At 35.2% G+C, this 12,230-nt stretch overlaps 1 protein-coding gene across 7 annotated transcripts in view; it reads left to right on the top strand.

Annotated features, from left to right (window-relative positions):
* The window catches only part of ETV1 (ETS variant 1), a 244,319-nt gene that overhangs the window by 220,575 nt on the left and 11,514 nt on the right, over positions 1-12,230 (top strand). For all 7 annotated transcript variants that reach the window (XM_021063401.1, XM_013979740.2, XM_013979739.2 and 4 more), the window contains 3 exons: positions 4,085-4,153; positions 5,719-5,787; positions 9,285-9,454. In XM_021063401.1, the coding sequence (XP_020919060.1) occupies positions 4,085-4,153; positions 5,719-5,787; positions 9,285-9,454 (308 nt within the window). The remainder of the gene's footprint in view (positions 1-4,084; positions 4,154-5,718; positions 5,788-9,284; positions 9,455-12,230) is intronic.

Genomic DNA, 12,230 nt, shown 5'->3' with positions numbered 1-12,230 from the left:
ACTTCCCCTACAGTGACTAGTGCATTAAAATGACAGCAGTGCTTTGCTGCTTTGAATTTTTGCAGTATATTGGATCAGCTTTCATCACCATAAACTCGTCTGTGACAAATTATAGGCAGTTTAGTTTCTGCAGGCTGATTTTGCCCCATACTTAATGTCACTTGTAGAACTCTTTGATCCATAGGTTTTAAAATTAAAAAAAAATCCTTTATCCTAAATTAAATTTACATAATTAAATTTACGGATTAAATTTAAAACTTTTTAAACTATGGTCATCTAGTACCAAATATCAGGGGGTAGTGCTGTAAAGAGAAGCTCAAAAGAGGGACCTCCAAATATTTTGAAAAGATAATGGAGCTTCTTGCTTAAACCTTGAAAATCATAAATGTATAGTGAATTTTAAAATCAATATATTTTAAATATAATAGGTAATAGATTTGTGAAGAATATAACTGAATAATTATGCTAATAAGTAGTGTTAACCATTTCAATAGATACAAATTAAGGGTAGAAAAATAATTTTGATAAGTAATTTTTCTAGTTTTAAGTGCTGTGGTTCATGCAGTTTAAATACTTGTGAGGTTCACTTAAAAATAGATTCTGTTGTTAATAATAAGCACTTTAGATCAAATTCTCACTGTTTGCTGATACTGGGCAAAATGCTGCCTGGCTCACCCCTTATGGTCTTCTAACAACCCTTTGAAGGAAATCAGTATTATTACCATTTCACGGATGTGGAGGTTGAGAATTAGAGATGTTAACTAATAAAATGTCATCCTCCCACAAAATATCAGAACTGAGATTCAAAGTCTTGAATGATGATTCAAAACCAGATGACATGGTGCACTTGGTAATGACTGTGCTGTCCTAATGATCCTAAGATTATAACCTATGGACCCATATTAGGACAGTGTAAATAGGCTGTCATCCTAACATTTATGCATAGGTTAAACTTCAGCTTATTATTGTTGCTGAATTATGTCAGTTTTATTTCATAAATAAACGTAAGTGAATACATATGGAATACCTCCATTCTCTGCCACAAAACATTGATTTGCCTTTGATGTTGCCTCTTACTTAGCTAGTTTGGCTCTGAGTTGAGCGTTTAGCAAAAGTTAAAATGTAATGCCAAACTTCATTGGTTGGATTTTTTTATTAGATAAGGTAGAAATGAAAGCAGCAGGCAATTTAATTAGCAGTAATTTTTCTGGGCAAGTCATTACTTTGATGAACTTCAGAGCAATGTTTATGGCTCCTAATTAACCATGTTAGTCATTTGATTGAATAATCACTTTGGAAATGTTTCTGCAATTTGATTAGAGTCTGACCCACTCTGATAGTCATAAATTAACTGATATCACTTTAGGATAACATGACTTTAGTTACTTTAGGGGAATAAACTCCTCTTAGCCATATTTTTTCAGGCTTCTCTGATCTGTGTAAAGGACACTGATTTTAAAGATAGACTGGATTTAAACAATGTTAGCCAAGTGCCTCAATTTCAAGAACTAGATGTTAATTTTATTTACTCTAGGGTGTAATAAATAGCATTAAGAGCTGGCATAAATACAAATATATCCTCACATATGCACTTTTTCCCCTAAATTGCTGTTTAGTGGATTTTTTTCCTAGGAACTTAGACCATAAATCGGGTCTTTGGAATATAGTGGAGGTTCTGGCTTTAAGACTTCTTCTTACATATCATTAATTTACTGTGAATTTTAAAAAAGTATCTTTAAGTATCATAGATTAATAAGTAGAAATGATGAAGAATTAAAGTACAACAAAAAAATGTAAAATAAGCCAATTCATTAAACATCTGAGTATTAGTGAAATTATCCATGGAATCTTATCTTTGATGTCAAATGTCTAGCCTTCCAGGATTAAGCTTATTTTGTATTAGGTTAGAGTACTTTTATAAGCTGTTCCTTCCACTTTGAGTAGCGGGTTTCTCAGAAATGCTTGCGTTTCCTTTTTTTCCTACTCTCTTGGGAGGAAAGACTTCATTTAGTCACACTTATATATAATAGAATTTAACCTATACGTTTCCTCTAGCTGCTTCCAGAGCCAGCCAGCTGTTTTTACAGCCACACTCCAGCTGGGCAGCAGTCAGTAAAAGTATTTTGTGGCAGGGTGTCAACATCAGTACAACAAAATGCTTGCCTCTAAGCAGCTGCTGAACTGATGGCAGAGTCATTACCACTCTCTCTTTCAGGCTCAGCTGCATGAGAGAACTTATGCCTTGGCTATAGATCAAAATAACATTAAAAATTCATTTGAAGTACCACTGGTTAAGAAGTTGGGAAAAAACGGATTGCTAATTATTTGGTAACCCAGAAGATCAACTCTGCTGCAGCCCTATTATAAGCACTGAAGTCAGAAAACAAGGTTTAACCTTACCTTTTGTTGGGTCAGAATTGTATACTACATAAAATGTAGAGAGAGCATTACATAATAAAATACTTGATAAAGAGTTTTACACTGTTTTCAGTTTGCAAGCTCTTGATTCCTACATATTTTTCAATGTTGTTGTGATTAGGATTGACATTAAGATACTTTTGACTAAAATCATGTAAGATAGATGTTTTTCTGTGAAATAACATCTCATATTTTGGTTGACATTCTTCACTAGGCAAATTTTTAGAAAATCAGATGGACTTTAAAAATGGAAGTTTCCAGACCAAGAAGGAATGACTTTTAAGCTAAAGAGTGCTCATAATCTCTTATAGCATGAAAGTCTACAGGTGGATAGTTAAAAAGAGATAATACCCTTTGAATTCCAATTCATTTAAGTATTACTACTTGTTCAGAAGTCACATGCTTACTGCAAGTGGTGGAAAGAAGGATGTACTCTTGTATTAAATAGCACAATTGTGATATTATTTTATAGTTATTTTTGTATGTGTTCTTTTAAAAACTTTAGTAATACAGAAGATAGAATCACCTTAATCACATGTTTATACACTCGTATTGAACCTGTATATATTAATATATTAATATATCATATACAGGGTTGGGTCTAGGTTTTTGATACCTAAAACATAAAATTTGGGGAAACTTCTACAAGAAAAAGAAAATGGACTTTTGTAAGTGGAGGGCCTTGAGGTTGAAACTTCACTGTTTTCACCACGAGTTGACCTCTGGTTATGTGAGTAAACATCTATATTCAGAATCAAAGAACTTGGGACTATAATAGACTTAGATAAGCTCTGACCCAGCCCTTTATTTCTTATAAATTTAGACACAAAATGGGCTTATCTAAAGTCATGTAGCTTTATTAGTAGTAAATGAGGACTTGGATTTTAATCTTCTGTCTCCTAATCTAGATTTCTTTGCTTTCCCCCATATCTAAGCTGCTAAACACATTAGATAGCACAGCCATCACTGTGACTCAAGTTTAACCATTAACCAAGCTTATTTTCTCAGGGATGAGTTAACTTGGTCACATAGGCAATGCCTTGTTCTTAGGGTAACAACGCTGTTTGCTGTAAGATTGTTGAATTTCTCTTTTATAGCCTCACTGCCTTTGAATAGGACTTGCATGCTTAACAAAACGAAAAACCAAGTCATGTTTTTATCAGAAGGAAAAAAATAGCAGTCACCTTAATAGGCCGGAGTCATTTTAAGAGAGATAACAATTTTGTGTCTTTATAATCATTTTTATCCAGTGTTCATTAAATAAACTCTGAATGAGCCTTTTATTGATCTTTGGTTTGGATGCCATTGGATATACAAATTTATTCCAAAAATGTCCTGAGACATCTTTTGACTCATGACACTGTTTTGCGGATATAATTACATTTATGTGGGGCTGCTGGTGGAGCCAACTTTTCTTTTAGTAAGGATGGTGTGGGTAAACCTTTGAATTCACATGCTTGTTCATGAGACTCAGTGTTTACCATGATATGCTTTTCATCCACACATTTCTTACGTGGCCCCTGCCGACTATGATAACTATGTGTTGAAAAGTTCCCTCAGGACACCTGTGTCAGTTTCTGTTACTCTCCATTCCTCATTCTCTTCTCTGATAACAGCACATTTTCAGCCCATGCTTCTCTTTGACCACTGTTGTTTTCTCTTTCAGAAGTGCCTAGCTGCCACTCCATTTATATGAGGCAAGAAGGCTTCCTGGCTCATCCCAGCAGAACAGAAGTTAAGTTTTCCATCACTGAGATTCTTGTAAATACCTGTCAACATAATCAGACAGCCTAAAAATGCTGTCACATAATCACTATACTATATGAAAAAAATCCCTTAGGTCTACTAAACCAGTATTTTCAAAGTTTTTTTTTCAAGTAAAAGGAAGACTTTTCAGGTCATGATGTCTTGTATTTGGGTTGTTAACATGAGTCCTGTGCACATAAACAGCTGAAAAGTGGATTTCTGTGTCCCTTTTTTTGCCAACAACCACATCCTTTTAAAAAAGAACATGTGCTTTATAGATCACTCACCTTACTGTTCTCTACTGAAATAGATCTTTGAGGAATTTTCAGTTTTGCTTTAGAGACCTAAGTCATTCTTTTGAAATAAAACATGGTAGATTTAAATGAACTCATCTGTAAATATCCTGGATTTTACATATTGGAACAAGGAATTGTTAAGAATAGACTTTCACATGAGAGGCCTATAGAAGGAGTTTTTGTTGTGGATGCATTATGGTAACCATAGAGGGAAAGTTTTATTCTAATGGATACAATAGTGATGAATAAAAATGATTTTATCTGGAAAGACTCCCCTTTAAAGTATTTTTGGAATTCTGTGCATGGTCCTGAAATAAATACTGTATATCTTCAGTGAAATGACTTAGATCCATTCTTCAATATTGATTGTTTTGTATATATGACATTAATAGAAGTACATCTCCATGTTTAAAGGATAGTATAATGAGATGGCAAATTCAGATACTTGAGACCAAAAATTTTGCACGAATGCAATGTAATTATTGTTGCTGTGGTTAATATTATGTACATACCACTGAGACCAATACATCTGAGGTATAAAACTGTGACCAAACTATATGAAATTTCTTCCTGGTGAGTAAAGATAACAGCAATTAAATGAAGATCCCACAGGCGAGGATATTTGGGGGAGAAAATGTTTGTGAAAAGCTGTCAATGTATTAGGCATTTTTTTCTGTGGACTTAGTGCTGTTAAAACAAAAAGGAAAGTTTTTTGTTTGTTTGTTTTTGTTTTTTTAGCTGCCTTGGCTATTGAAAATGAAAACATGAGCAGGTTTACCTAGCTAAGTATTTCTCAAACAAGTGAGGGGGTAAACTATTTCAGTTCATCAGGATAATAATGCAAAGGAAATTCAGTAACATTCCCTCTCATCTGAGTAAAAACTGAAACTGGGAAGAAAATGGAAAAGGAGATGATATGTTATAAATCTCCGGTTTTCCAGTGTTTTTATATGACCTCTGTGCTTGAGTTAGTAATAATATAAATAGCTAACTCTCATATTACTAAATGCTAGGCAGTGTTCTAAAGTTGCATCTATTAAATCATGTAATCCTCACAACAATTCTATAAGGTAGATGGTTTATTAGCATTCCCATTTTTCAGATGAGGAAACTGAGGCACAGAGGTTAAGTGTGTCCAAGGTCATGGAGTGGAAAAGTGGAGGAGGGCTTTTCTACCTCCATGTCTCCATTAATGCTTATATTTTGAATTGTGAGCTTTATTTCTGTCATGAATAAATGTATCCTTTCCACCCAACAGGTTGCATGTTTGAAAAGGGCCCCAGGCAGTTTTATGATGACACCTGTGTTGTCCCAGAGAAATTCGATGGTAGGTTTTTCATTGTGTCCAGGTTTCGATTTTTCTAAGAGGGAGTGGAGAGCTCACCTCTGCCTCTCCTGAAAAGTTCCCCTTGCTAGTTAAAGATTTTTATGCCCATCACTTATGATATATTCCAGTCTCACTCACCCTTAATTCTTATAAATTTCCTTTCCTTAGCCCATGTAAGGAGCTTTTTTCTTTTGTCCTTATAAGCGAACCCCTTTTTAGAAATAGAGTATCATTCTTACTGAGCTTTATGTAGAGGACTAGGGCCCTTTCCATTGCCTGGCTGAGCACAGGCAGCTTGTTGTTTGAGATTTACTGAAAGCTGATCCCATAATTAATGAAGCAGAGCAGAAAGCATGCTACTGTGGATGCACAGATGACTAATGCAGCCTCTTTTCCTTTTATTGTTCATGAAGTGATGCATTATGGAACACGGGAACAACATAGCTGCCCATTTAGTTAGTGATTGTGAGTCTTTCTTTTCTGTTTTTTTCCTGGGAACATGTTCATTCCTATGCGACATGGCTTTGCCATCGCTTCAAATGGAGTTGGGAAAACATTGCTTTTTAATAACACTTGGTATGGCAATAGAAATGGAAATGCCACTCCCACATGGTAAAAAGAGATGTCAAGTCAGAATCTTCTTTGCTTGACAAAGGTGGCAGAAGTCGGCATCTTCAAGGAGGCTTGGGTAAAAAGGGAAAAGTTAATTGACTCTGTGGTTCTTCAGGATGGTCTCCATATTTCCTGCTTTGATTGTTTAACAGGAAATGAGCAGGGGCCCTCTGATTAGCTGATTGCACAAACTTTGGGGATCACAGTTGTAATGACTTGGTAGCTCTCAGGAGTTTTTAATTGTCATTATTTAAACAGCAAAGTGGTACATGCTCAGATTGCTTCTCAATCTCTAATTAGTTGCTTGAAGAATACTGGTTTCTGAGATTTTTGCTTCTCTTAGACTTCTCAGAAGAGATGATATGTTTTGGGAAGATCTGTTTCCTTGGTCTCCCTTTAAATTGCTCAGTTCATGCCAAGGGCACAGGGGTAAAGTCCAATACAGATCATCTTTACAGCCTTATTCTCTAAAAGATGTTATTTTTAACCTTTGAGTTTCAGAGATGTGGTCTATGTTCTTTTATTTAGTGCCATTATTAGCAGAGCATCCAAATTCTTAAAATCCAGCTTTTTCTCTTAAGATAAAGCAGAAAGTCTACTTTTGGAATGACCTTCATGAGCTTAACATTTTAAGGAATCGTAGCAATTAGTATTGGCATAAAAGGAAGAAAAATAGCTTAAAACTCTAGTCAGAATTATGATATAATCTAACAGGGGAAAGTCAAAGTCACACTCATGTTTGTGGAAACTGTTCTGATTATTTTTTTCCCTTTGCTTTTTAAAATACTCCTCAGTTTTATACTAAGAAAATGTTTTTTAGCAACTAATATTAGGTTTACATTTTATAACGAATAGAGAAAGAATAGAAGAAAGAAAGGGTTATTTATTTATTTTTCATTGCACAAGACCAGTATGATCAGTGACATTTATAAGCAGGCGCAATCTAGAGGTTAGAAAATGTGTTTCACTCTGTCTGAGTAATTGCTCAGTTACCACCATAAAAATTGTAAAATTCAGAAGGAAAAACTGAGATAAATAAAACTGTCTTTGAAATCAATATGAAAAGACACTTGCGCATTATATAACTCAGACCAAAACAACATGCTTTTTATTTATTTATTTTTTTCTTGTCTTTTTGTTATTTCTTGGGCCACTCCCATGGCATATGGAGGTTCCCAGGCTAGGGGTCGAATCCGAGCTGTAGCCACCGGCCTACGCCAGAGCCACAGCAATGCGGGATCTGAGCCGCGCCTGCAACCTACACCACAGCTCACGGCAATGAGGGATCCTTAACCCTCTGAGCAAGGCCAGGGATCAAACCCACAACTTAATGGTTCCTAGTCGGATTCGTTAACCACTGCACCACGACGGGAACTCCAACAACATGCTTTTTAGCAACTATTGAGTGAACAATTTTATTTTGATTTAGGTTTTTAAAGTCTTGTTTTTTCTTTAATTATTTAAAGAGATATTTCTGTCTCCTGACCAAAGGAACATTTTTTGAAAGCTTGTGATTTGGACTGTTTTATAATTCACACTTAGTGTGAATTGATCAGCTTTAATATATTCTATCTGAATTGTTTCTTTAGAGGAGGAGAGAAATTCATGCATGAATAGTGATCTGCTTGTAGGGCCCTAGACATTCAATCCCCCATGTGAGCAGTTCCACATACTTTTGAGATGGTTTGCTGGACATAGAAATAGGTAATCTGTAGTTATGAAACTGAGTTGTGGGTTTTTTGTTTTGTTTTGGTATTGCTGCTTACTAGATTTTCATATTTTATGTGACTAGCAAATAAATGTTACCAAAAAAAACCTCTTGTTTAAAAATAGAGATTTACAAAAAGCTCTGGTATATACATTTTTATTTGTATATACATTTTTAAATTGGACTTTTACTAAAAGAGCAAGTAAATTTAAATGAGTACAATACAAACAAGAGATAAAGAAAAGTGAGAGAATTTTCGTTTGATGTCAGATGAGAAAGCATAGTTACCACCATGCCAATGTGAAGGTGTAGAAGAAAGATGGTATGTTGGTAATCCAGTATGCCCTGAATTACCCATGATATTTTCCTAATTTATATGAAGTGCAGATTACTTAACTAATAGAATTTAAGATGCTATTAAATTTGCTTTGAAATAGTTGCATTAAAATTTTCAGTAGTTTGTCATGTGCGGATCAATGAGGTATTTACATATTGTAGATTGTAGAATTTAATTTGTGCCAATAAAACACCCAGAGCTTAAAACTGATTTCTCCCTCTTCATCATTGCTTAGGGCAGTAAGTGATGGCATTAACAATGAAGCAAAGAAGAATAATTAGACACTATAGTTTTTAAAATAGTATCTAAAGAAAAAACAGAGGTGCAAAATTTTTATAATTGACATCTATGGATTTTTTCTGCCCTGTGTGCATTTATATTGACCCTTCTATATTATATATAGTTGTCTATATGTTTGGAGATGCCTGGTTTATATTCAACCTTTTATCTATTTTTTTTTAATAAACAAAGACTAGTTCTTTAATTTTTTAAAAATTTTTTTCCTTTTTTGCTGCCCCGAAGCACATGGGGTTCCTGGGCCAGGGATCAGATCCAAGCCGCAACTGCAGCAACACCAGATCCTCAATCCACTGTGCCAGGACTTGAACTTGCATCCATGCACTCCCAGGACACCTCCAATCCCATTGTGTCACAGCAGGAACTCTAACCTTTTATCTATTTAAAATCCCTATTTAATGGTAACAATATATTTCATAGAAACCCTTAAAGTGGTTATGGTTTAGACATTTTAGTAGTTGGTTTAATATAAATTTTACATAAATGTCATAATATTGCTAATAATAGGAACTTAATTTTTTTTTTTTTTTTTTTTTAATTTAGGAGACATAAAACAAGAGCCAGGAATGTATCGGGAAGGACCCACCTATCAGCGGCGGGGATCACTTCAGCTCTGGCAGTTTTTGGTAGCTCTTTTGGATGATCCTTCAAATTCTCATTTCATCGCCTGGACTGGGAGAGGCATGGAATTTAAACTGATTGAGCCTGAAGAGGTGAGTTTTGCAGATTCTAGGTAGTGAAATCAGATATGTTATAAAGTAAAGAAATATATATTTGATTAATGTGCCAAAAAGTATTTTTTTTTTTTAATTTTAAAACTTTAAGGAAATGTTTTTAATTAAAAGACGGGCCAAAAGGCAGGCACACATTTAAAATAAATGATTATGTTGCCAGCTCGTTGCAGCTAAATACCATCCTATAGAATTGAAGGAAGTCAACCAGAACATCATTAGCATAACCCTTTATTCAGGAATGCAGGGCTTGGGAAGTCTCTAAAGGTGCATTGAGATTGGGCATGTTTTATGGTCTTTGAGGAAGAGAGGATATGTTTATCAGCATTCAACTAGTTTGGGTATAGAGAAATTGTTCTTGAGAATGCTATTATTTGGACAATCTTGATTTTTGTCAAGAGGTTTAGAGAGGAACGTTTAGAGGACAGAGTCTTGTGTAAGAAGGTGTGGGAGAGACACAGCTCAGGGAGATAAAGGCACAGGAGAACCACAGTGGAAAATTCTCACCCCTTAAGTATTTCTTGGGAGACACAGACCTGCAGAACCATGGTTTCCCTTTGATTATTGATGACACCTGTTTCACATCAACTGGACAGGGTACACTCCTTTGGAAGGTAGAAACAGAGTATGAAATGTCACCATAATACCTAAGAAATTACCAAAATGAGAGGACTTTAGATAGAGATAACATGGGTAAATGGAAGACCTTTCAACTAACAGCTCAAATGTCTTACCCCCTCCAACTTACCCCCATATGCATACAAATGATGTATTTTCCTGAAAAGCTTCTCAGTCTAATTTTATTTTATTATTATTATTATTTTTACTCTTCCCAGGACTAGCTTTAGGCTTAAGCCTACCATTATTATTGCAGCATAACCTACCACATAGCATTTTGGACCTCAAAAGAAAGGGGTCTTTTATATGATGTTAATTTACATTAGCTGAGAAAGCAATGGAAGACTTAGCTAGCATGCCTATGACTAACCAAATGGGCTATAGGCTCTAAACACCTCAGAAAAGTAGAAACATTCAGAGAGATACTCAGCTATTTTTTAACTCAAAGGGACTGATTTCATGTAGACTAGACATCTAGAGTCTAGGCTATTGGGCTTATACATCTTAAATTTTCTGCTCTATGAGACCATGTAGTCAATCATAATCATATAACATACCCTAATTTGATATCCAAATGGTAAGGTGATGTTACCTATTAAGATGTAAGTGATGATCTGATTCAAATATGTATTAAATGAAGTATGAAATAAGAGTAGCTGGTTAGCACAGTTAAGTCTACTCCAGGTTATATCCATGTGCTGCAAACACAAAAGGATTATCTTTGCATTTCCCTCATCCCTCACCAAGCACATACATGTGCATGCCCACACACAGAGGGCTTGATATCAGAAACTGAAACCACCCATTATCAACTGTGGGCTAAATGTTTGGGTGTTTGAATTTTGTCGAAAACTAATGGCTGTCAAAGGAAATTCATTTTTATGTAGATGTACTTAAATGATGCCAGTGGCGGGAGGGGGTGGGGGGACCTGCAGAAATGTGAAGCACTCAAAATTGAGACTAGAAACACTTTACCGTAAGGTAATTTGAAAGCCCTTTAACATGATGGGAATGTGTGCGCTTTACCTTGTGAAAGATGTTAATAATCGCTATAAGAGTTGGTTGATGCTAGAACTGAGTACATTCAACAGGAATTTATTTCAAACAGGTACTCCCTTCCATCTGGGATTAAAATAAAGTTAGCAGAAAGAGAATTCTTTATTTTTTGCCATGTATTTGTTTAAGATAGGGGAAGTGACTAAATTCTATCAGTGATTATTGATCCACCCAGAAGTGTAAAAATTCTCAGGCAAGTGATCAAGTTCTTTATATAACAAGTATTGATTTTTAAGATGATCAAGCTTGAACAGGTAGAATAGGAGACTTGACCAGAGGACCATTAAGTTGCATCAAATTGTGAATTTCTATGATTTTTTAATACCAGGAAGGAATACAATTACATCTATTCCATACAACAAACCAACAATGAGACATCTTTTCTGTAGCAGACTCATAAAGTAAAAAAGGGCTGGGTAATTCAGAGTCAGCAGACCATATCCAAATAGTAACTAACTCTGTAGCAATTGTGCAATAAGCACTAAATGTTTCCTAAGGCCTTTTGTTCAAATTGAAACATTCCATTTCTGATTGCTGCATTGCTCACTGTTGCAATTGCTTCCATCAGCTATGACTGTGCTGTTTATGTTTAAATCTCTTCTTTGTAAAGTGTTTGTGAAATTTCTTTAGCCTTTGTGGCCCACGGTCACCCTCTTCTGTCACAGCCATATTTTGGGGACCTGTGACAGCACAGCTCATGAAAGGTGGCTCTGAAGCCATCCTTGTTGGAATTAACTTGCGGGTTCCACTTCTTTATATTTCATCTTGCAATTTAAAATGGTATTGAGTGAAACTGCAGTCTTGTGCCAATTTATCTGCTCAGTGTGTTTGGATAACTTTAGCAAACACATAATCTTTAACATCTCTCTTTTTGAGATATTTGTAATAATGATATACTATTTTTGAATTAATCCTAGATCCTAGAGAATTGTTCCAGAGAATAATTATTGACATAGCAGGACACAGAGTAGAGTCTTTTGATAATATTCAAGCCTATTGAACTGGAAGAATTATCAAGAACTCTGATAGCCAGGCCCTGAGTGTGGTTTCTGGGTTTACTGTTGCATAGTCAAGCATGATTTTT

This window comes from Sus scrofa, chromosome 9 (assembly GCF_000003025.6).
Source record: "Sus scrofa isolate TJ Tabasco breed Duroc chromosome 9, Sscrofa11.1, whole genome shotgun sequence".
NCBI classification, from domain to species: domain Eukaryota; kingdom Metazoa; phylum Chordata; class Mammalia; order Artiodactyla; family Suidae; genus Sus; species Sus scrofa.
Note: the sequence above shows the minus strand (reverse complement) of the source record. Positions and strands in the feature narration are given on the sequence as shown.